Raw genomic sequence first — 25,617 nt, forward strand, 5'->3', positions numbered from 1 at the left:
TTTTTTTTTTTTTTTTTTTCTTTTCTTATAGTATACTTAACTTTCTAGCTATAGCTCTTCTTTATATCTTTTATTACAGTCTTTAACTATATAGCCCTTAGCTACCTTCTCTTTCCTTTAATATAATACTCTTTACTAGAGGTTAAAGGTTAGACATTACTTACTGCCTTTTATTTACCTTTTACTTATAACCCTAACCCTATTTTTATACTAAAAACTAAATTCTAAAGAAAAAAAATTAAAAGTCTTTATAGTTCTTTATCTTACTTTATATTACTTTTTTATTTATATTTAAATTATTAAACCTTAACTATTTACCTTACTGTATATCTTATACCTTAGCCTTACTTTTTCCTTTTCTCCTTTTACCTCTAACCTCCTTATATTTAACTTAATATTATTACTTCTTTACTTCCTAACCTTAATATAGCCTATTTCTCTCTTAAACCCTCTTTTTTTATTTTCTTTATTCTTTTTTTACCTTTAATCTATTTACCTTATATTCCCTTTAATTCTTCTTTTCTTTTTCTCTTTTTACCTTTTATTTTTATCTCTATTAAACCTTTTTCTTTACTTTCTTTTACTTATTACCTCCCTTTACCTTATACCTTAATACCTACTTTTATCTCTTTCTTTTAACTCTCTTTAACTTCCTTTATTAATTTCTCTCTTTAAATTACTAACTTATTTATTTATTAACGATCTTATATACCCTTCCTCTTCTAGTAATACTTAAATACTGCTAGTACCTTCCTCCCTTTATATTCTACTAGATTTATAGTAAATAGTAAATATTCCTTTATATATACCCCTTTATTTTCCTCTATCTTAATAATATTAATTTATAAAACCTTAAGATCCCTATTTCTAGAAGGCATAAGGTAATTAAATATAACCCTATAGTAATTAATCTTACTGCTAATTAGAGGTTACTAGTTAATATCTACCTATAAAATTAAGAATCCTTAATTTATAGCTTACTTACCTCTATAGCCTTAAATCCTCCTGCATCTAGCCTAAATACTTATTTTATATAACTATATCTCTATTAATCTTAGGCCAGATATTATATCTATATATTATCTAGAATGCCACTTTAGTAAGCTCTTGCCTAATTAGCTGCAGTTTTAAATAGAAAATGCCCTTAAGCTGCTATTTTACCTTAGGTATTAGTTTATTAATAAAGCTAAGCAGTCTCTTAATCTAAATCTATAGTAATTAATCTACTGGCAGTAGGTATTAAGGCTTAGCAGGAAAGTATATATAAGGTAAAATATAAAGTTTTAGTACTATTAAGTCTTTAATGTTATATTATAGTACTCTTTAATACTATAATTAGGCTTTAAGGTATAAATAATTAGGTTAAGCACTAATATACTAAAAGGTACTTTATTAATATATATAAGGATTTTATCCCTAAAGAGAGAGAGAGAGAGAGAAAGAAAGCTATAAGAGAGGCTAGGGTATAGCAGGGGAAGGCACTTTTCTTATTTCTTAAGGCATTTTTATTAATAAACTCTATATATTTTACCTTAACTACCCTATCTTATTAACTTACTTTCTTTTATTTTATTATTATATTACTATACTACCTATAAAATATATTAGTATTAATCCTAACTTAAGTAGTTTACTTAAACCCTTTTAAGATATATTATTACTACTTAACTTAACTTAGGTTTTACTATACTTAAGTAAATATATTCCTTACTTAATAGGTTTATCTATACTATTAGTTAAAAAGAGGTTAGGGCTAAGATATAATTATTAGTTCTAGAAGTATAATTAAGCGGCTATAATTTGCCTAAAGAGTAGGGTTAAAAAGCTAAAATTACCCTAAAAGAAAAGAGGTTAATATACTGCTAAGACTCTAGTAATAAATAGGCGGCAATTATAGTTTCTTATTAACTAGCCTGCTGCCTATATAATATAATATTCTATAAAATAGGGATAGTATAATGCTATACATAAAGTAAAACTATTTTTATTAATAGTATAATACTATATAGCATAGAGACAGTATAATGCTATATATAAAGTAAAACTATTTTATATTAATAATATTAAATAAAATAAAAAATAAAAAATAAAAAACCTATAGTATAAGATATATATATATAGCTATATCCTTTCTATAGTATACTTTCTTACCTGCTTACTACTATATATTAATAAGTATATCTTACCTTTAAGGTTTACTATCTTTTATATTATACTAAAGATAGATTGCCCTCTTTCTATCCTAATCTATTTCTTTTCTTTACTTAATTTAAACTACAGTCTATATATAATAGCCTGCTTTCTCCCTTAAGCTAATAACTAACTTAAAGGATACAGAATATATATATTACCTATATTAATTACTATACTTGCAGTTATATCTATAGGACCTAGGACTATATCTATATATATCTAGGGTCTTAAAACTGCATTTAAAGCTATAGGGATAAAACGATAATATCTAGTAACTATAGTATATAGGCTTATATAACTCCCCTATTATCTAACTGATATTACTGGCCTTAGTTTAAGCTCTAATGCCTAGATTATATAGTATACTATTAATATATTGGTATTAAACCTTAAGTCACTTAGGCAGGCTCCTTTTAGATTATAATATTAATTAGGAATATAAAAGGCAATAGAATAAATATTCTTTTTTTTCCTCTTTTTAACTTAAAACTCTATTATAAAGCGCTTCTATTTTGCCTTTTATTATCTCCTGATATATAGCTAAGACCTTAATAGATTTAGTTAATTAGAGATAATAGTAGGCATATAACTAGAATCCCCTAACCCACCAGGGATAAAGTATAAGCCTTAATTTTACCTAAAGAAACTAAAATAACTAATTAAATATAAATAATCTGCCTTACCTACCTATAGTTAGTTATCTTTTAGGTATTAATTATTAACTTTATAATCCCTATTATAAACCTTTAGTAGATTAACTTTTTTAAACTTTCGCTAAGGGCCTAATTAATAAAAGTGCTTTACTAAAGCCTAAATCTACTATATATCTAAATTAATAACCTTTTATAACTGCCTATATGCCTTTATTAGCCTAAATTAAATATATAGTACTAATAGCTTAAGTTAAAGGTTACTTACTTAAATAATTAAGAGTAAAGGATAAGTAAAAGGATTAATAGTTTTATTTTAACTTAAAGAGTAAAAGCCAATAGAGTGTTAATACCTAATTAAATGCCTTATTTCTAGGGCTAGGTTTACTAAAGACCTTTTTACTAGCTAGATAAGGTATACCTAAAAGCTTATTAATATAGTATATTTCTTTTTTTAATAACTAACCTTAGCCTATTAGGCTATATAACCGCACTATTAGGTATTAGTCTCTTATATCCTAGCTTAATACATTAAGCAGGCTAATATTATTATATAACTGCCTACCTAACTAATATATAGAAAGATCTTTATATTATGATCCTAAAGTGCATTTAAGGCAGGTTCTATAATATAGTAAAGCCAGTCCTTTACTATTAGCATTTTTTATTAAAGCTAAATATTTTAAGTAAATAGAGCTTAAATAAATATAAAGTCTAACCTAAAAGTAATAAAAGGGCAGCTATAAGACTAAATGCTTTAATAATCTTTATATTATAATTAGGTAAAGTTAATATACTAGCTAAACTAATATAGAGGATTTTAAGTAAGATATCGATATACTTATATAGCTATATATTATTATAATGGTTTTAAGTGCCTTTAATAAAAAGATATTATATTACTTTTAGTAATAATAATATTAAAGTAAAATATAAAATATAAAGGTTATTTAAGGAATACTAATAAGAGGCAAAATACTACTTAAATATCTATTAAGTCTAATATTATTTACTACTCTTATATAGCCACTATAGAAAAACGCTTTTATTCTTTAGTTATTATTAATTAACCACTTATAACCCTGCACCTTAACTTTAATATCTTCCTATATTATTAATATCTATATAGTCTGTTCTTAATTTAATATATAAGTCTGGCAAGTATATATAGGATAGAGAATTAACTAACCCTGTAATTTAAGAGCTCTAAATTATAGAATTACTAGTTATCTCTATTTTCCCTATTGCAGGCCTAGTATTCTATAGTAATAGTTTTATTTATCTAGTACTTATTATTATATTTACTAACTTAACCTAGCACTATCCCTAATAGGATATATATCTAATAGCCTTAGGTTACCTAATATATTTTTAATAGCAATTAATAGCTTAAGTATAGTAAAACTTTAAATTAGTTATTTTAGTAAGATTTTCCTCTTTATGCCTAATATTCCTATAGACAGTTTTGCTAGAAAGTCTAAGACTAATATATATAGAAGTATATATATCTAGAAATAATAGTTATAATTATATAGCTATACCTTACTTAATAACTCTGCAGTTACTTAGTGCTAACTTAACCTCTAATATAGGTTAAGAGGGTAAGGGATTTTCGGTCTTTAGTCTATATACTCTTAAGACTGCCTTTTAGCTGCAATAAAGTATATTTTTCTATTTATAGGCCTTTACTGGTATGCTCTTTACTATTAGTATCCTTCTTTTTATTACTTATATCTATATATAGGTTAGTAAGAGAAAAGTATAGAGATGGTATTTAATTAAGTAGGGCTAGCTAGAGAAGGCCCTTATAGTATTAGTTGCTATTTCTATTATTAGTGCAGTATCTACTATATAAATAGGAAATATACTGCAGTTTACTATAAAGAGATTAGATGCCATTTTGCTTTATATTAAGTTTAGAGGTATACTGTAGGTACTTAAGTGGCTTATATTTATATTCTTTATAATATTTTATATAATTATAGTAAAGTAAATTACTAAAAGGAGAAGTAAAGGGCTGCCTAGTAGTAAGAAGCTTATAAGCTTTCTTATACCACTATTACCTTAAGGACTATAGCCTCCTCCTTCTCTACCTCCTTAATAAAAAGATATCTATACTATATAATTACTAATATAATATTAATATATTAGGTTATAGATAAATAGCTAGATACTCTATTATTCTATTAAAGACTAAATATATCCCTATACTGCCCTATAGGTAAGCTAGAGTTTATTAGTTACTATATATTAGACTATAGTTTTCTTGCCTTACTACTCTATTATTTTATTAAAAACTTAATATATTTATAATGCCTCTATACCTCCTTAAACTACCCTTCTACCTATCTATCTCTAAACCTGTTCCTTTCTTTTCTTATCTATCTACTTATTCCTATTAGAAAATCTAAGCTAATTATATAGCCCTTTACTTTCACTAGGCAAATATATCTATATTTAGGCAATAATAGATATTATAACCTCTTTATACTGGCACTTACTATTTATAACCTATTTTTAGCCACCCTCCTTACAGTTCTCTTTCTAGCTATTATATAATTCCTGCAGTATAAAATATTCTAAATAGTAATTAAAATTCTTTACTACCTTACTTTTTTATATATACTTTTCTATACTAATAGTAAGCTTATATACCTCCTATACCTACTTACCTATTTCTATTGCTTTATTGCAATATAACCTTAAGTATATTTTATTATTACTTAAACCCTACTACTTATAGAATAGGTAACCCTTAAAGACTTAATCTATAAACTTCTTTTTATAATTTAAAAAGTCTTAATGCTTTTAGGCTATTAAGGTTATAGCATAATATTAAGTATATTCTACCTCTAGCTTCTATTACTGTATATTACCTTCCTCTCTATCTTCTATTATACTGTCTTTATTCTCTTTTTTTTCTTTATTTATATAGTATTAGTAGATATTATATAGCTTTTTGCCCTCTTTATAGCACTTTTAGTTATTTTAGCTATCTATAATTAAATTAAGTACTATATGCTAGTATATATTACCGCTTATATAATTATCTATAGCAGTATACTTAAATATTAGTGGCTGCAGCCTCCTAGAGCTACCTTATATATCTAGCTAGATAATAATAGCCTTACTGTATTATCTATCTCTGCCTGCATGCCTGCTCTGCTATATATAGTTAGCTATTCTATATAGCATCTCTATATATACTACTGCTTAAATATTAAATATATTAATGCTAAGATTAAGTGCATTTATTGCTATAATTACTCTCCTGTTTCTATATTGCTTATACTTTATATCACTTATTTAAAACTTAAGCTATTTTGCCTTTCTATCTTATATATTAATCTCTTAATAATAAGTATTATAACCTAGCTTTATGGCTAGATATTCTATAGCCTTTACTTACTAGCAGTAAATAATAATTTTAGCTGGCTATAAGTACTCTTCTAGCTTCTAATTAACTATTACCTTTACCTACTTAATAATAGCAGTAACTACTTCCTTAGCGGTTAAGGCTAGGACTGACCTAATACTATAAGCTATATTACTATATATTATCCTTGCCTGGATTATAATAATATCTTTATGCTATATATTAATTAAACTAAAAAATGCTAGTTTATCTGCTGGCAGTAATATTACAATAAAATAAATTATTTAAACCCTAACTAATATAAGGGTATCTAGCTTATATAGCTTAGGCCAAAAAGACAGGCTTCCTTCTATAATTATATAGCATTTATTAATAACAATCTAGTCTACTTTAGCTATAACCTGCTATAACTCTAGAAAGTCTAAAAAGCACTTTATTATAGCTAACTTTAGTGTTATAAATATAATTAATATATCTCTAGGTATCCTATTACTTCTCTATTTAATATATAATATCTTGAGCTTCTGGCATTAATTTATTATATTACCTTAAAGAGATATAAGTAAGATAATTACTACAGTAAGCCTATTAGGACAGCTAGCTGCAGGTAGCATAAAGTAGAGACTCTTTTTAGTACCTATTTTTATAATTATAACTATAGGACTCTTATTTATTATAATTGCATTAACTACTTCCTGCTGCTTATTATAAAACTAAATGTAATCTCTATATAGGTAACTAAGCTCCTGGTCGATATTGACTTGCCTAAGGGTCTTCTATTGCCTTAGCTATAGGTCTCTTATTGCTTTATAATATAATAATAGCATTTTCTATTTATGCCTTAATATAAAAAGCTCTCTAAATCTATTAATAGCAGATAGAAAACTAAGTAGCTAATACCACTCTTTGCTAATAAACTAGAAGTTAATATATTGTTTATTTATTTTAAAACACCCTTCTATAATAAGCCTGCTATATACTAACCCTACAGTTAAAGAGCTATAATAAGCCTATATATCCTAAATACTATCCTATTTTATATTGCTATTACTATTATTACTATAACCTTTATTAGCTTTTTCGATAAGAGATATATAAGCAGTAGTGCTATTATAGAAATAGTGCTATATAATTGCAATAGAAAGATATCTCTAGCTACTAATAGTAAGTCTACCTTAATAACTTTTAAGGCTTATTTAGTATAGTATATAGGTTATATATGCAGATATTTAATATAGGCTGGGGCCTAGATATTGCGGCTTGGCTTTTATTAATCTTTAAGGATACTTATATATATCCTCCTTATTATCGCTTCTGTTGCTGCTAGTCCTATATCTATCTTTCCTATTATTGCCATTTAAGTTATTAAGGGTTTCTTTTAAAGCCTAGAAGTTAGAAGATAACTCAGTCTTATCTTAAGTATTTACCTATATATCTTCCTAGAACGGCAGTATAAGCTATAAATAATAAATAACTAATATACTAACTTTATGCAGTAGGAAATGGTATATAATCTTAAGTCACTCGGTTTTTAAGAATCCTTTATAGTATCTAGCTATAAGTATAATAACTCTATACTTATAGAGGATATTTTATATCCCTCTATTAGCAGTATTTTTATACTATAGGGTAAGTAGCTTTAATAACTAGGCAGCTTGCCTATTACTTAAATATATTATAAATAGCAGACATTTAAGAAATTCTTTTAAATACTTACTATAATGCTAAGCTTTCTTTTTAAGAATCTTAAACTTACCTCTAGACTTCTCCTTAAACCAGGCTTTTTATAAAACTATATTAATCTATACTTTACAGAATACCTAACTATTACTTTCTAATATTAGCTAAAAAAGGTTATTTATAAATAAATAGCCTATACTGGTATTTACTGTATTATTAATAAGCTTATCCTATAGGATTTATAGTAATTTAAGTTTAAGAGGCAATTAATCTTTATATTTATTATATAAAAGTAGATACCTATATAGCAGTGCCTTAGCTTATAGTAGAGCAGTCTATAGTATAGACTAAATACTAAAAATACTAACCTAAATGCCTTTATATATTGCCTTCTTATTATCCTAATTAACTAAACCTAATATAGCCTACTAACTGCTAGCTGCTATACTATAATTATAAAGCTAAATAATAAATTATATTAATATAGTATTCTAGCCTTTAGTGCTGCTAACTAGAAACTGATATATTATCTTAAATATAATTTTAAAGTAATTTAGGCTTTTATTTTTAGCCTCTTATCTGGCCTGCCTTTACTTTACTCTCTACTAGATATATAGAGCCCTTTTATTAACTATATACTTAATAAGAAATATTTAGGAAATCGCTATAATAGCTAACAGTTTAAGGATAAAATTTATAAAACTCTTCTATATTTTATTATCTTAAATACTTAAAATAATTAAGAAATTAATAAAGATACTATTATATTTAGTAACTTTAGTAAAATAATTAAAAATAGAGATATAGAATATAAGGGCAGTATCCTTAAGCTATTAATATAACTTAATAATCTATAATAATATTAATATAGGCTTAACTTTATTATTAATATTAATAAGTTCTATTATATAATCTATTATTATATTAAAAGTAGTATTTTAGCTCTTAATTAGCTTAAATAGTAGCCGGTCTAAGATGTCTTTATAAGAAATAGCTTAAATTATATAGATAAAGAATTAAAGATAGACAGTAATATATTTTTCTTAAGTTTATTACTTAAACTAAAAGTAAAAGGGCATATTATATTCTTTATATAATTCTTTATAATTTACTTTAAATAGTATATTCTATAAGACTATATTTAGCCTAGTTATACTAGTAGCTTTTTAAATAAGGCGCCTAATAGCTGTATATATATATTAAAGCTTAATATTATTCTTAACTATAGGGTCATCTAGCTTTATAGTATACTTTAATAATATAAGGCCCTTTAGATACTGTTTTCTATTACTAAAGTCTTTTAAGTAGGTAGTTAATTTTAGTTAATAAAGCTATAAGTTTAATATAGCTAAATTACCTATCTTTTTAATAGTCTTTATTTCCTTCTTTTAGGCCTCTTTAAACCTTACCTAAAAGACTTAAGTGGCTTATTAAGTAATTATATCTTTCCTTACCTACTTAATACCTAAATTCTCTAGATTATAACCTTTTACTACCTTAAAGTATTTACTATATAGGCCTTTAGTAAAAAGCTATTAATAGAATATACTATCTCTTTAGTATATTAAGCCTGTATTTACTTTAATAGTATTAGCTTTTTATAGGCCAGGCCTTAGGTCTAGCTTAACTTTATATACTTTCTAGAGGTATTTATTTCTTTATTTTAGGTTTATATTTATAGTCTGGCATTTTATAGTAAAGATATATTAAAACCCTCTACTTTTAGGCTTATTAAGTACTTTAATTAATTAATTAGTATTTAGTATAAGCAGTAAAGTTAATATCTCCTTATTGCTTTTAATAAGATTAAGTGCTTTAGCCTATAACTTGACTTTATTAATATCTTTTTTTATAAGTCTATATGGTTTATTGTAAAGATATATCTAGATTCTTTTATATATAATTATATACTTATATAACCTATAGTATAGAAGGTATAGGTTATTTATATAGTTAAAATATTCTATTATACTAACTTAATATTAATAGAAATATAAAAATAAATTAGAGACTATCTTTTTTAAAATTAATAGCGGCTTAAACCCCTTTTACCTGCTTTTAAGGTAAACTTACTTTTTTTCTATTAATAAAAGCTAATATAAGTATAACTGCTATATCTTTATATAGCAGTTAAGGCAAGCTCCTAATTAGGTACTGTATATAGGCTACCCTTATTAATAAACTTATATTAAATCTAATATCTATAATTAAAGCCAGTAATAGAAGTACTTTTATAATAAAAAAAATACTTTATTATAATCTTATTATTAAAATTTATATACTTATAAGTTTTTATAAAGATTATATTATATCTTATAGGCAAACTGGAGTTTATTAATTACCTTAAATTTAATTCATTAGTTACCCTATATTATACTAGTATTCTTTTATTTCCTACTAAAATTAATTTATTGGTTATTAAATGATATAAGGGATGCTATTAGGTTTTTTATATAAAATAAAATAGCTATAAATCTTTAAAAAATATTATTTAATAAAGCTAACTATACTATTATATAAAGTATTTTTGTTAGGAATTGTTTATCTTATCTACCGGCGCAGGAAATACTATAGCCAAAATCACGGTGTGGTAGCGCCACCACCGCCAATGGCTATGAGTGATATAACAGGCTGGGCGTCCCCTCTATCTCCGTCCAACATCAGAAGTCAGGCTTGCCCTGCAAGTCCCCGTCTGAACTGACGAGTGACCAACGGTCGCCTGACATACATCAGAGGATGACTCTCAAGAATGAACTTCAGGTTACTGGGGTTGGTGATGACCCGCAGATACTGATTTTAAAACTGCTCATTGTTCTTCCCAATGCAGACAAACTTTTTACATTCCCGACATTCAGCCATGCCCTCTCATAGAATTACAATAGTGTGGCCTGATTATTTCACTTACTGTAGCAACAACCCCGCGTCCGCCTACCTTATGCATGTAGTAAGCTGAAAAAGAATGTTGGGTTGGTAATCAACTCAGGGCCACTCAGATGCTGGAGCCGCGTTTGTTGGAAGAACATTGGTGCAAAAAGTCATACGACTAATGCTGCAGGAGGCCCACCAGACACGTGGTGAAGATAGCTTCCGTGAGGGGATGGGGCATAGCCGCCTTATATATTAACAGGAGAATCTTTCTCGTATTTACTTTAATCTTTCAATATGCTAGTATGGATTGAGAGTTAGAGCTTATGACACCAAGGCATAAGGGATAATTCTTTTTCATTCTCCAGCTCCATCTAGAAGATGGAAGCGCACCAGAGACAGATTCAGGCAATGGCTACTATCGATGGAATTCCTGCTGACAGTAGAATGTCTTCTTCAAATCCATACCAGAAGCAATCTAACGTTAACAACATACGCTTCAACAACGACCATCGGCGTTCGCTTCATCTTGTAACATCTTCCCCCGATGATGATAATCGATATCATGCATACTCTGACGAGCCACCACTTCCGAGAAGCTTCGAGGAAGACATTTCTCCATCATCTTCAATTATAGATGCAATGGAAGAGCTTTTTATAGATTACGGTCAGAGCGAAACACGGAACAACACAGCTAACCCCAAATATGATCAGCTGACTCGGTCTTCGGTCATGCGAGACTGTGACATAAGAGCTCATCATCCTGTAGAAGCAGGTGACAAGATCTCCATGGGAGTCACACTGACAGAACCTTTCGGTTTCATATGGCGTACGCCTTTCCTTTTATCATGCAGCAGTGTTATGTACAAACACTAATCATAAACCAGCGAAATGCCCTACAGAGATGGAGAACGCACCGATGATAGTCAAATGGGAAGTTTGCCGTATTGCATGCCACTGTTCTTTGAATTTAGAAGGTGTACCCCTGAAGTATCTCTCACAATGGAGAGATCAGGATGTTTTCTGGAAAGCCCTGAAACAGTACAATTGCTTCCGTCATCAAAACTTGCCACCAAAGTGTGATAGAGAAGTATGGGAACAAAGCCATGGACAAGATCTTAACACGGAAAGAGCTGTAGAGTATAAGGCCAGGCTACACTTTGACGATCCAAACAAGGAACCATTGCTGGAGCTTGAGAAACCTGTGCTTGGAAAAAGCTCCCGACTTCGTCGAAAATTTGGTTTCAATCGTTTTACAGAACTTCAGCTGCTCTTTAGCGATAAATGCGCGACAATCCTCAAAAATAAAGACAAAAAGAGAGTACTAGCCAGATGGCTAGTCCGAGAGCGTCATCTATTTCTGACTCAGGAATGGGTAGCAGTTTTCATCGAGGAAATACAATCAAGAAAAGGAAAACTCGGCTTAGTCGCACCTAGGAAAACTGGCAAACACGTTGTTCTGTTCGCAGAGCACGTGAAAGGATTCAACATCGGCTCTAATATGCCTGCAAGGGCTAGTCTGATCAATCGTCCATCAGCTTCCACGTCAGTTGATTCATTTTGTGACAGGTACGATGTACTGGACTGGCTTTTGCAGCTTGATTCCAACACAGATCAGCCTTACATTAAGCTATTTCATCGAATTTCGTTAGGTAACATCGCAATCCCCTTTGTATACTCTTAACTGACATCATTGCTAATACACCACACACCCATTTTATAGGCCTAAGCAAAACAACCCCTACTGTGTTGCTCTCGGAAAGGTCTATTCGGAAAATGCATACAGATGTTATATCTCCAAACGGTACGCCCATGAACGATGGCATCGGAAAAGTTTCTCAGCTGCTTATGAGGGAGGTGCGGGATGCCATGGGTCTGGACTTTCTCCCAGCAGCGATTCAAGCTAGGATTGGTGGGGCTAAAGGGCTCTGGATGATGGATCTAAGTCCTTATTCCCTAGACGAGCGCTGGATCGAGATATATCCATCGCAGCGAAAATGGGATTGTAACTGGTCTGATCCCGGACACCGAACCTTGGAAGTGATTTCAGTTTCTTGTTATACGGGACCAGCCTTTCTGAACCTCCAGTTCATTCCAATCTTGGAAGAGCGAGCAGTTAATCGAAAGCTCATGCGCAGAATTCTTTCCGAACGCATAGGCGAGCACCTTCGTAACGACTTGGACAATGTCAAAGCAGCCACAGAAACACCGGAGGTCTTTCGAAAGTGGATCCATGGAACTTCCTACACCACGTTTGGTGATAGACAAGATGGCACATCATGGTTTGTGGGAGGTTTACCTTCAAACTGGCCTGGGACAATGAGCTTTCTTGCTGACGGCGGTTTTGAACCAATGAGGCTCGAGTTCCTCAATAGTATGATGTTCGATCATCAAAAAGACCGTTGGAAACATATGGAAACCAAGCTTCATATCAAGATTACCAAGTCAACTTCGGCATTGATGACCGTCGATTTCCAGGGGGTCCTGGCGCCAAATGAGGTTCAGCTGTGCTTTTCACCGGCATTTGATGATGGACAACAGACCCTTGATGACCTTGGTGGATTTCAGGTGCTTGTTGGCCGCTGCCCAGCACATCTACCAAGCGATATTCAAAAGGTAAATGCTGTGTTCAAGCCAGAGCTACGACACTTCAAAAATGTCATCGTATTCTCTTCTTTAGGCGACGAGCCACTAGCAAATAAGCTCTCAGGGGGGGATTATGACGGAGATAAGGCCTGGGTTTGCTGGGATCCAGACATAGTCGACAATTTCAAGAGCACTGACATGCCTTCACCGCACAATTTCGAGGAGTACTTCCAGCCCAACACTCAGACGTTAGGAAGTCTAGCATCCCGATACGGCAGGCCTCACTATTTGGACATGTTTTTGGAAAAAGCCTTCGACTTCCATCTTAACCCCTCTTTCATGGGCATTTGCACAAGCTATAAAGAAAGCTTAGCTTATCATGAGGGCAGTATCGGAAATGAGATCGTCATCAAACTGAGCTTGCTTTTAAGTGCGCTCGTGGACCAAGAGAAAAGCGGTTTCGAATTTGACGACAATAGTTGGTGTCGTATCAAGGAAGAGCTGTGTGGTGGCAAAATGTTCCTGAAAGCTCCAACCTATAAAACCGACAACCTTGCGGCTTTAGCTACCTCGAACCATATTATCGATTTCCTCAAACTTAGAATACACCAGCGGATACAAGACGGGATCAGAGAGTTTTCTGATTACCAAAAGTGTTCTGGCATTGGATACGATAAACCACTGCTCACCACGTTTGATCCAGACCTTGTTAGGTATTGGAACGATTTTGAGGACCAAGCAAACCAGATAACATCACTATTCGATCCATCTTCCTGCTGGTTCAAAGACTTCCGGTCAAGTCTCATTCAGGAAATAGATGAATGTGGGACATATTGGAAGAAGGCGATGTCTGGCAAAGAACACTACCTGACCAAGGTCGTCCCTGTTCATGAACGGTGGAAGGATATCTCACCGGTTATTAAAAGTGACTCGCTAGTTGCATCTCTAATGGCATCCTCACTCAAAAGTGGGGTAGGGAGCTCGAAAGAGTTAGAACCGTGGGATCTTCTCAAAGCTAGTCTCACCTTTAAGAGACATCATCAACGTACCAAATTCGTTTGGTACATAGCAGGTCGGCAACTACAGTTTATCAAAGCTTGTAGAGGAAGAGGTAATAATGGGAATGGTATACTGCCACCGATTCCTGTGGTTTCGAGGATGTACAGAATCCTGCGTCCAGATACAAGACGAATTGAGAGGGTCCTTGCTAGTCAAGAAGAGAATTTTGAGGATGATTGATAATAGGGATGGTAATTAAACTTATCAATTTGTGTCCCTAACGACCTGTAAGCTCTGAGAAAATAAGATACTGTCACCATTTCACAAAGAGCAACGGGAGGGATCCTGTGTGAACACACACTCCGAACATAAAACTAGACCAAAGTCAAACTACAGCAAAACAACTCAGGTATAAAAAAAGATGATATAATAAGTATATAGAGATATTTAGGGCTGAATGAAATCAGAGAGCGTTATGGATTTGTGATTAAGTATAGAAGAAATATCGAGAAACCGGGCCAAGTGGAGTTAAGACAACCTCTCGGTATTTTGTATATATATATATATTTGAACCATGGGCATCACCTGTAGAATGTGGTCCCAAAAATGAGGTTTGAAGCCTTACGGGCCTCGCGAAGAATCCATAAACCCCTGATTTTTGGTATAGAGTATAACGACAGTGAATCCAAGCTTGACCCTCTCAGGAATTACCTCTCCAAACTTGGCTAGCCTGGAAAGCAATGGAAATGCTCAATCTTTGACGAACAGTGTTATACCAAGCAAAATCTCCGCAGTTATTATCTCGCCCAAGAAAGCCGAATATCTCCAAGGACGATAGGAAAATCCACCCGCAGTTTGGAAGATATCAAGATCGACGTTGCCTTCGTCAGGTAAGTGCTCAAAACCGGAAATGCTGCCTCATCCCAAAAGTGAACATATTGCCGATTGACATACTTATTTTCGGTCCAAAGCCAGTCTTTAAAGTCACCGTCTTTCATGTCTGCTGTGATTTACTCTACTGTGGATACCTACTCTTTGTGGTCAAGCTATGGGATACGTACCGGGATAAGTCATTAAGAGCTTTTGTAGCTTCCTCGCCTCCCGGCTGTCATGTAAATTGATAAGCATTAAGGATAATAATTCTCGCTCTGCGACTATCTTGGCGCTCGCCTAATCTCTGTGTGTTATGGCGATCCAGAAAGCATCGCAATAAGCCCGAGAGACGGTCGCATCATTGATCTCCTCATACGCAAGCAGGTAATAGCCTCTGTACGCGCTGTAGAATCTTGGGCGGCGCCTGAAATACCACCGATCCATCAGCGATGGAGTGATCAAGTGCCTGGATCTCGATCAAGCTTCGGTCACTCATTTTGCGCTCAGTGGGTGACAGAGAACATTGGCCACAGATACAAGTAAAGATTACCAGACTCATAATACCCGCGTTCTGGCACATATATGATTGTGATCGTTGAACCGGTCACGATTTCTTGGTAGCAGAGGTTCTATAGCAGAATTGAAATCACATCAATAATGTGGAACCTCTTGTTTATCTCAGAACATATCGGTTTCCTGCTCTTCTATTCCTATTTGCCGTGTACCCCTGTTTATGTCCGACCTGTTTCCATATAATCCATTCCCCAGCGACTGATATGTCCCAGTTCGATCGACGATGTGCGTGCACGACACTCACGCTTGGGACCGCCTACTTTAGCTTTGATATGTTACTCACTCTCTTTCTGTGATTTCAATTTGAAGTTTCTTGCTAATGATCTTTACGATTTAGTGGTACCGAAAGGCTGGTCGAGTGTAGCCTACTTCCAATATAGGACTTGAAGATCTCTTTTACTATGATCCTTCTTGATCGCAGAGGCAGTCGATAAATGAAGCTTCAATTTAACCCTAACCCTCACTCTCGAGATCCCGTGTTTCTTTTCCCACCTAGACCCCATCAAAAACCAAAAGGCTTTGAAGACTGATATCACCAAAGCCATGATAATACAATAGTTCCCGGCCGTGGTGAACTGGAAATTCAGCTACTACCATGATGCTGATATTCTCATTACCAATACCTGCTTCAGCCAAAAGTTGAAGCACTGCATAAAGCGTCTTTCCAGTGGCAAGTACGTCGTCTATTACAACCACTGATGCGCCCCTAGGAATCAAATCTTGACTCATCTCGATTTTCTTCCCTCCTAGATGATTAAATTCTGAGCCGGAGATATGTGATGATGGCTTATTGACAGAGAAGGTGGGCGGGGGAAGCTTCCCGGCTTCGCGGATTAGTGCCATGGGGACGTTGACTTGCTGGGCCAACGCGGATGCATACACGAAGCCTCCCGCTTCGCAACAAGCCACCGCTCCAACTTCACCCCAATCACCTTTGAACTGGGTTTGTAGCAGAGAAGTGCACAAAGCCAACCCGCCCTGCCGTTGGGCGATGTTGAGCACATGTCGGAAATCGATGCCTGGGCGTGGGAAGTCGGGCACAGGGACCACCATAGTAGCTAGTCGCTCCAGGTCCTTGTGGAGGAGGGGAAGTAGGTACTTATCCGCAAACCTCCCGGCCACGCCGTCTCCCGTTGCTTCATTGTCGAAGACAAGACTGTGAAGGTAGTTCAATGTTGTTGAGTTCGACTTACAATCACTACCATTGCTGCCACGATGGCCATTCTTATAATCGTGATCATGTAGATTATTCTCCTTGACTTGGCACTTCCGGCGAGCTTGTCGAGTCTTTTCACTAGCTGTGACGTGAATGTCAAGCAATCTGCAGTTTGGAACCAAATGCGACAGGGTTGCAGTCGGTGCCTCATCTCTCATCCCGGTGATTACCAGTACATCCGTATCTGCGGCGCCGGACACCACATTCAGGAAGTGCTTCTCGGGAAGCCGAGGTTGTTGGCGCATCTGTTCCTTGAAGAATGCCGTCAATTCTGGTCTGTGTTGTTCCTTGTAAGCGCGATCCAGCAACAGAGCACCGAAGTCTGCGCCGGTAGCTGCTGCGTATTCTCGCTTGGTGGTGTCGCTGATGCTGGCCTTGCGTGCCTTGCAGTGTTTGTGGGCACATCTAGTAAACATGGAGACCCAAATATCAGCGCAGTGATCTTTACCAGCCCCGCTTTCTCCCGTAACAAGAATAATTAGCTTCTGTTTTGTTGGCGGTGTTGGGAGCGGACAGGCGTAAGCCAACACCTTGCGTGGGTCTAGGGTCTCCTTGAGCCAGGCCAGGCGCGGTCCGTTTGGTCCGAAAGCCATGGCTGCCAGCGGCGTATCTCTGGGATCCGGCCCAAGGTCCGCACCATAAGCTCCGCTGCTCAAAGGCAATAAGTCTCTAGCCACATCATACACCCATTTCACGGCATCTAGAGCAACTTCAGTTCCGCCCTGGTCACGAGGCCAGACAGCAGTTATCACACAGGCAAAATCCCAGTCTCGACAGCCAAAAGCAGTAGCATCATCGGCCACATCGCTGAGCGCCCCACCTCCTTGAAGCAGATGAATGTAACAGAGCGGAGACGGACGAGTCTCTATGGCCGCTAATAAGACGTCGGAGATTCCCACAGCCCCGATTTGTTTCAAAAATAAACACCGCTTGAATGAGGACGTCTTGCCACCACCATGTCCACCGTGCATACCGGATACGTACATTTCGGTTTCGAATAGGCCGACGCCATCAACCGTCTCGAGACTACCTTCCGGCCCCAATGCTGAGTCTATGAGCGTATGCGACTGGGAAGCAACTTTAGTCGTAGCAGATTCGATCAGCGTCACGCCAAGATGTATCTGCGCGTTATTTGAATACAAATACGCATCCGCGGAACAGTGCCGAGCAAAAGTTTTGGTACACTGATCAAATTCGTGAAGCTTGAGCCGCGCTTCATGATGGTCTTTTAGGGGGATGCTCCAGTTCCGGACGCAATATATTCGGGCCGCATGAGCTTCAAATACAACGCTGACAATGATGCCAAAGTTGGTCCCTGCGCCTTTCAAAGCCCATAATATATCGCTCTCATCTTCTGACTTCATGGCACCGGCCGGTCGATGTTTGCTTGGTACGCGACCGACGTATAGTACTTGACCAGAGGCCACGCTAACCATTACTGCACCCACGATGGCGTCACACGCAAGCCCGTGCAACCTGGTCAAATGTCCAACGCCGCCCTGCAGCCAGAGTCCTGACCCTACACTTGGGCGGGCTCCCATAGGTACTGTCAAGCCTACTGCCATAGTTTTGCGGATGATGTCTCCAGTATTGCAGCCAGCCTCCGCGATAACCAGGGGTGTAGAATCAAGATTGGGTCCTTCTCCCTCCGTCACAGTTGTGACCGTGTGTACTTGATCAAAAGCACCCATGTCAATGGCGACAACGTTAGGCCAAAGACACTGGCCGCTATGACTTCCGCCTATGACAGTAAGACCAACGTTTTGTTCAAGGGCCCAGTTCACACATTGCTGAATGTGCTGAATCTGTTTCGGTCTAACAATCGATGCGGGACGGTGGAGGCGGGCTTCCTGGTTTTTAATTCTCCTGCCTTTATCCACCAATGGCATCTGTGCCATCAAGTCCGGCAATGTAATTGCTTGTTTAGTAAAAGTGGCCATGACGTTGGGCGAACTGAACAAGAGATGGTCGGGGTGTGCCTTTTCACAACGACCAAGTGCGTGGCATAGCTTACGCCATTCGCCCCGAATAGCTTCATCCATTTTCGCCTCTGCGAAGGTGAAGCCCGCGATCAAAGAAGTAAATCGGTCCATTTTCTCATCATCGGTTGCTACCCGAACGACACCGGTAGGGAAAGACGCCGTGCTATGACACACCAAGCCGTCAAGGTTCAAGTCGCCATCACGATGGAACACCGCCACTATTCCCGGTTCTGAATGATCGTCAAGTGATTTCAATGCCCGTTCGATAAATTTGCGTTTAGGTTTCATGCCGTACATGCTATGGCAGAATATGACGACATCAAACTTCTCACCTTCACTTGCCCCAATCCCTGTACTGCTTCTTGTGTTTTTGTTGTCATTTTCTGGCGTGAACGGCATCTGATGAATATCGGGCCGGCGTTCCAGGCACGGCAGAGGAGTCTCTGTTCCTGAGATGTGGTGAAGCCAATCATCTAGTCTTATGGCAAACAAGTCATTAGGCTCGAATGCAACATATCTCCTGACTTTGCGCCTGATATGATAAGGCAAGTATCCAACAATGCTCTTTGGTCCGGGTCCGATTTCTAGCAGCGAGATATAACCCCGCGACTTCAGTAAACGACGTAGGAGCGAAGAGAGTTGAGGGACAATAAATTTCTGGTATGTCGTTGATTCCGAGCCTTGAAAAAGGACGTCGAAACCGGCGCTGTACTCCACGTGGGACAACGGCTGCGTTGCGTGCGGTGCTGTCGCCCTCGCTGTCTGCCTAAGGGCTTGCTTCAGGGTGTCGAGAGTGGCCATATCAGCTTACACGCTTTGTTGCCGGTAGAGATAATGGAGTATGATTGTGTATGGGTGACGATTAGGTTTAGCTGAATTGTGTAGCTACGGAGCTGTTGCCGCTTCTTATCTGCCTCGATACTGGGTGTAATAGAAACGTCAGAATCTTTGGTTTATCGAAGAGAATCTCGATTTTTGACTAACCGATCATTTACTTGATTTTGATTCTTATTCTTATGCTTTCTGTTATCAGGGAAAATTTTACTTCGGGAGTTAATGAGATGAGCAAGTCCTTGTTGGATGGTGGGTAGAACTTTGATGTCCGCGTTGGCGTTATGTTATCTTGGCAACGTTGATGTGTGGCCACGTCAGCCCCCTCATTATTCGAAAAGGTTTCAACTCTCCCTATCAACGAAGAACACGTTTACCGTGTGGTATGTTGAAGAGTTTGTGTGATCCCTTCCGCGAAAAAACCTGTGTCGGCCGGCCTCCCGCATGGCTTACCATGCAGGAGGCCGGATGTTCTAACAATACGTGGCAGTGATTCTCTTAGGCTGTTCAAGAGGGGCCGTATCAAAGTACATGGGGTTTAGATCCTGTCTACAAGACAAAAGTGCAACACAAATTTCCGTGTATCATGCACCATATCGATAGGTTTTACGCAATAGGAAATTGAAATTCATTTCTGCAGGGAACGGAGACAAAGCACTTAATGGAGAAGGGACCATTGACTGCCGTCAAATCCTAAGAGAATGTGAGAACTACAGTTGACCTTTTACGGATCGAGTGAATATATTATACTGAAAGCTGCCAAGATTGTAGCCTACACCTAGTGGCACAAAGAACATCAGCTCTTGAGTGTCAACATACTGCATTTCATCGTATCCATGCGGGCGAAAGCACCACATTCATGACACGAGCTATACATATCACCCGTAAGCATGGAGCAATTCAGTCCGAGTTAGACAGTGCTCATGCTCCATAGGAGGTTTGTGGTGTTGCACACAATATATTAGCAGCCGGCCTCCGGCAGAAGTACAACAGAGTGACCATTTCGGAGAAGGGTTTCGTCAGCCAAGTCCCCCCAGGTGTATGGGCTTGGAAGACTGTAGTTCGCCTTTAATTCATAGATAATGGTACATGTATCAGCCAGCTTCAAAGCTGATAGGGCGAAAGGAGAGACATGTATGGTTGCGAATGCGCTCTGTTTGATTAACAGCAGGTGAGAAGATAAGCCATAATGGTACATCTACCCCCCGGTTCCTTTATCCGCCAGTTTACTTACTTAAGAAGCAATCTTTCCGCAGGGTCAGTTTCATTTGTTTGTTTTCCAAGCCTTTCTAGGTCGCGGACTTTCACGTCAAATTGCGACAGAATTACTTCCATGATATACCTTACCTAACACCTCTGTTCCCACTCGGTCTATAACAGTTCACATGGTTAGCTCCAAAAAGGGCAGCGTCCTTTCGAAGAAACGGGCCCCCAACGATGCTACTTCCCCAATCAGCGATAATTTAACGCGAGATGGGCGCAAAAGACGGAAAAAACAAAAGCTCAACAGTCTTGGGGCCACAGCTGACAGCAAGGTTTCGAGTGTCCTGGATCAATACAAGAAGTCGCTCGGCCCAGTGACCGGTTCTGGAGATCCTTGTAAGTTACTATAGTCTCACTTTTTACTGAGCCGTCTTGCATCTATAGGTACAAGTTTCTTTGTATTGCCACTAATAGTTGAACTTCGCAGCGACCAAAAACATAATCCGTCAAGGAGATAGTCAAGAACAGGCTTCCTTACGCCTAGAAAAGATGCAAGGTGCTGTGCGAACTCTGTTAGAGTGCATCGGCGAAGATCCCGGCCGTGACGGCCTTCTGAATACACCTTCGCGTTATGCCAAGGCATTGCTGTTCTTCACCAAAGGTTACCATGCCAATGTGGAAGATGTTGTGAATAACGCGCTATTCCATGAACGCCATAAGGAGATGGTCATTGTGAGAGATATCGACATATGTAGCCTTGGTGAACACCATCTTGTGCCATTTACAGGAAAGGAAAGCTCTCCTTTCCCTTAACATGCCCTATACACTGGACTCTAGGATATGCCGGCTAATTCTTTCTTCTAGATGCACATCGGTTACATCCCCTCCAAAACCGTTATTGGCCTCTCAAAGCTTCCTCGAGTTGCCGAGGTATTCTCTCGTCGCCTACAGATACAGGAGCGCCTGACGAAGGAGGTCGCTCATGCCATTATGGCCATCCTCAAGCCTCAAGGTGTTGCCGTCATCATGGAGTCTAGCCACTTGTGCATGGTGATGCGTGGCGTTGAGAAGACCAGCGCCACAACTCTGACAAGCTGCATGCTGGGATGTTTCGAGCAGAAGAGGAAGACACGAAATGAGTTCATGCATTATGTCGGAGTGGACAGATAAGATGAAAGATTTGGGACTACGGATTTATCACGACGGGATAGGATGCTAGGGTTGATATGCCAGTTGCAAAACCACAAAGAAAGAGATTTTTAGATACTCTACTGTACTAACTACTACTGGTAATGGTGGAAGGAGTGCTCGCTATTGCTGGTCTACAGGCGTTAGTAGGCTGGAAGCCCAATATTTAGAGTTTAAAAATCAAGATAGAATTATCTTTACTTTGATAAGAAAAACCCGGTTATATATAATATGTTCTTAATGAGCTCCCTTGCACAATGCCAGAAACAAGAAGTAGGAGTACGAATAGGTTTTAATTCAGTATATTTCTTGCGATAAAGCAGAAGTTGCATAAGAATGGCAGGCATTAAAGCAGGGACTTAGGGAAATGTGTAGCTTATTTTGCAAAGGCTATAGTTAACTTCAATATCTTAGGTAATTAAAATTTACAAAACTTTTTCTAATATATAGTAGAACTATTTATAGCACTTCACTTATAACTTCTACTTTTATATTAATAAATTATCATTAATTATCTATAATTGAAGCAAGAAACCCTGGCTTCTATAAGAAGAAAAAGTAGCAAAGGGAGCAGGGTATGTATAGAGACGAGAAGAAAATAGATGTAGCACTGAGAGCAGGGAGCAGGGAGAAGACCTGGACGAAGAGGCACCTACTGAGGTTGTCTTTATCTTTCGTATCAAGTCAATCACGCAAAAGCTTGGATAGAAACAATCCAACATCCCTTCGCACCAAGTCTAATTCAGTGCTGTACATGGGCTATTGACTCCTGAGAGTAGTGCAAGATATTACTTTAATAGTGCTTTTTTATTTTTTTTGCCTTGGTTCAATGTTTGAAGAATGAAACCCAACCTACATCTACCCTGGTTGTTCGATGTAAATTTCCTTATCATTGGTACAGGAGGCCTACCATCTTGGGAAATGTAAAAACTGCATGCAGAACGCATAAGCGACATAAGAAAAATGAGGGGAAGACATGTTGGCTCGCTTTCAAAGGCGTTCATATCGATGGCAAGTGGCCGAATTTGCATTTCTTCTAGGTATGACTCAAAAGACCCACTATGTGTTGGTTGAGCCTTATGTGACAATGAGACATGCTGAAATTGCAAGAACTGACTGTAATCAATAGCCGCCTTGTGGTGTAGTCCTACGAAAATGAGGCCAGCCGCAGGTGGAGCCTGAACCGCCAACCGCAGTTGTGATAGGTAGAGCGTCGAATCATGTTGGTCATGCTGCATTGCAATTGCCATTGCAAAGAATTAATCATCACATAAAAGGTTCCACGTCATTCGAGCTATGCTTTAAGTGATGGAACGGTGTGGCATGCCTCCAAAAGTTCAAGTACTATTTATAGACTAACCTGACTGCGTGACACACACTGAGCCTCTTGACTCGTGAAATGCTTACAGCTTGATTTTTGGATTGTCGCAAGTGCCACCTTTTACCTACGACATTGTAAGACGCTCAAATATGACCGAATTTCACGAAAGTATTGACCCTGATGGAGATACCTTGATTACGATCTCCTATTTGCCTGTGCTTACCCATAGCGTGGATGAGCCAGTGGCTGCCGAAGAGCCAGACCATAAAGATGGACATTCCACCTTCTCCAGCACCGATGGGACTACCCACTGTCATGAAGGTCTGAGAGAACACCGTCTGGAGAGTTTTTTCATATTCATATAGGGACTGACTTATTTTCCTACTAATCTAGGAGACGAATCGGTATCCGAACTCAGGTTGAAAGTGTCCAAGAAACACCTTACAGTGGCATCTCGCCGTGCCAAAGCGATGTTCCAAAGAGGCTATCGTGAGACTCAGAAATCGGAAGTTGATGGCCTTTACCACTGGAAAATTGGGCCCTTATTTGATCCTGAAGCTCTTAGGATGGTCATGAAGGTGATCCACGCGCAAGCTCAAGATTTGCCAGACGACGTCACGCTTCACAGGATAGTCTCAATAGCTGAAGTTGTGGACGACCTTCAATACCATGACGCTCTATCATTCTTTGTCAAGGCATGGATTCATCGGTTATCTGAATCAGTTCCGAGTCGAATGTGTGACGAGCTGGTACAATGGATTTTCATTGCATCGGTGTTCGGCCTGGATGAGAAGTTCAAGCAAGCGACGAGAGTGGCAATTATGCACAGTAAGGGGCCTATAGATATATTAGGACTGCCTATGCGTCCAGATATTGTCGGTATGTTCATCATCATCTCGCAAGTACGATACTTACCGGAGCAGATAAAATTGAGCAAAAGAGACAAGATCTTGTCGAAGATCTCATCGCACAGTTGAACGATCTGTTAGACAACTTATGCTCGGGCCGGTATTGTCGTGTCCTTGCATGCAGGCTCATGATGATTGGAGCATTGACTCAGCAAATGAAGAAGACGAATTTGCACTCACCTCGTCCAGAAAGGCCTTTCCACAACCAGAGTCTGTCCTCAGCACTTGGGACGGTGCGACACTTTGACTCGCCTTCTCTCTATCTCCCATCAGAGGATAATTATCTTTGTCCATCTGATCAACTTAATTCTTCCTTTAAGGAGTCTAAAGAGGATGTTTGGGCGTTGCAGAAAGACATCTTTTTATCATCACGCCGGAAAAAGAAGGACAGGAGCCTGTTTGAGTCAGAAGATGACGAACAACCAAACAAAAGTCCCAAAGAACTTACGTTTCACTGCTGTCGTTTACAGGCTCACCTAGAGCCTGTAATTAATCTCTTAGAAGCTAAAGTGTTTACCCTAGATATAGATGGCTTCTGAGTAGGCTTAGGATATGGATTTAAGATAGTTACTTGCTTTAAATTAAGGCTAAAACTGGTAAAAAAGATAGATAAATATAATAATTTATAGTAATTAAAGCCTTATAATAATTTTTAATATAAAGGATAAATATACATAATGTCCAGTATAAATTATTTTAAAAGAGAGTAATTATTACACTTTATTAAATAATTATTTTAAATCACTATATAAGATACCCTATAAATAATTAGTAAACTATATTCATACTTAATTACTACTAGAACTATTAAATTACTTTATAATTTAAGAAATACCTAACTTTATAAACTATCTAGGATATACAATAAGACAGCCTGTTATATTAATTCTCCAGTACACATCTATAGGAGCCAGTTTGGTGTTTATATAAAAGATCTAGTTTTATAAAGCTTATATCTCTAATTTCTTCAGTAGTGAAATATTTTCTATATCTCTTTAGTAGATTTCTTCCAAATTTTATCTCTAATTGTCTTTTATATAGCAGATTGACTTAAGGTCAATAACTCAGAAGAAATGAAACGGCTTATGCTAAATCAGTTACAGCTTCAGCTGAGGTTTTAATGCGCTGATAGCTAAGCTGAAAACAAGAAATATCCCAAGCGACGAAAACTCT

General features: G+C 36.9%; 4 protein-coding genes; 3 read left to right on the forward strand and 1 right to left on the reverse strand.

Annotated features, from left to right (window-relative positions):
* Positions 1-11,175: 11,175 nt before the first annotated feature.
* Positions 11,176-14,589, forward strand: FFUJ_14261 (related to qde-1 RNA-dependent RNA polymerase (RdRP); the record flags this gene model as incomplete). XM_023571088.1 has 3 exons in its annotated part: positions 11,176-11,593; positions 11,652-12,416; positions 12,488-14,589. The coding sequence occupies 3 exons, from the start codon at positions 11,176-11,178 to the stop codon at positions 14,587-14,589; spliced, it is 3,285 nt and encodes a 1,094-aa protein (XP_023438155.1).
* A 1,698-nt stretch (positions 14,590-16,287) lies between these two features.
* Positions 16,288-19,794, reverse strand: FFUJ_14260 (related to adenine phosphoribosyltransferase; the record flags this gene model as incomplete). The annotated part of the gene is made up of 1 exon (XM_023571089.1): positions 16,288-19,794. One exon carries the CDS (start codon positions 19,792-19,794, stop codon positions 16,288-16,290), a length of 3,507 nt encoding a protein of 1,168 aa, XP_023438156.1.
* Positions 19,795-21,209: 1,415 nt separating this feature from the next.
* FFUJ_14259 (probable GTP cyclohydrolase I) lies at positions 21,210-22,197 on the forward strand (the record flags this gene model as incomplete). XM_023571090.1 has 3 exons in its annotated part: positions 21,210-21,423; positions 21,515-21,759; positions 21,892-22,197. 3 exons carry the CDS (start codon positions 21,210-21,212, stop codon positions 22,195-22,197), a joined length of 765 nt encoding a protein of 254 aa, XP_023438157.1.
* A 1,488-nt stretch (positions 22,198-23,685) lies between these two features.
* Positions 23,686-24,983, forward strand: FFUJ_14258 (uncharacterized protein; the record flags this gene model as incomplete). XM_023571091.1 has 3 exons in its annotated part: positions 23,686-23,857; positions 23,930-24,415; positions 24,460-24,983. The coding sequence occupies 3 exons, from the start codon at positions 23,686-23,688 to the stop codon at positions 24,981-24,983; spliced, it is 1,182 nt and encodes a 393-aa protein (XP_023438158.1).
* Between the last annotated feature and the right edge of the window lie 634 nt (positions 24,984-25,617).

The sequence above is a fragment of the Fusarium fujikuroi genome, chromosome FFUJ_chr12 (genome assembly GCF_900079805.1).
Source record: "Fusarium fujikuroi IMI 58289 draft genome, chromosome FFUJ_chr12".
NCBI lineage: Eukaryota > Fungi > Ascomycota > Sordariomycetes > Hypocreales > Nectriaceae > Fusarium > Fusarium fujikuroi.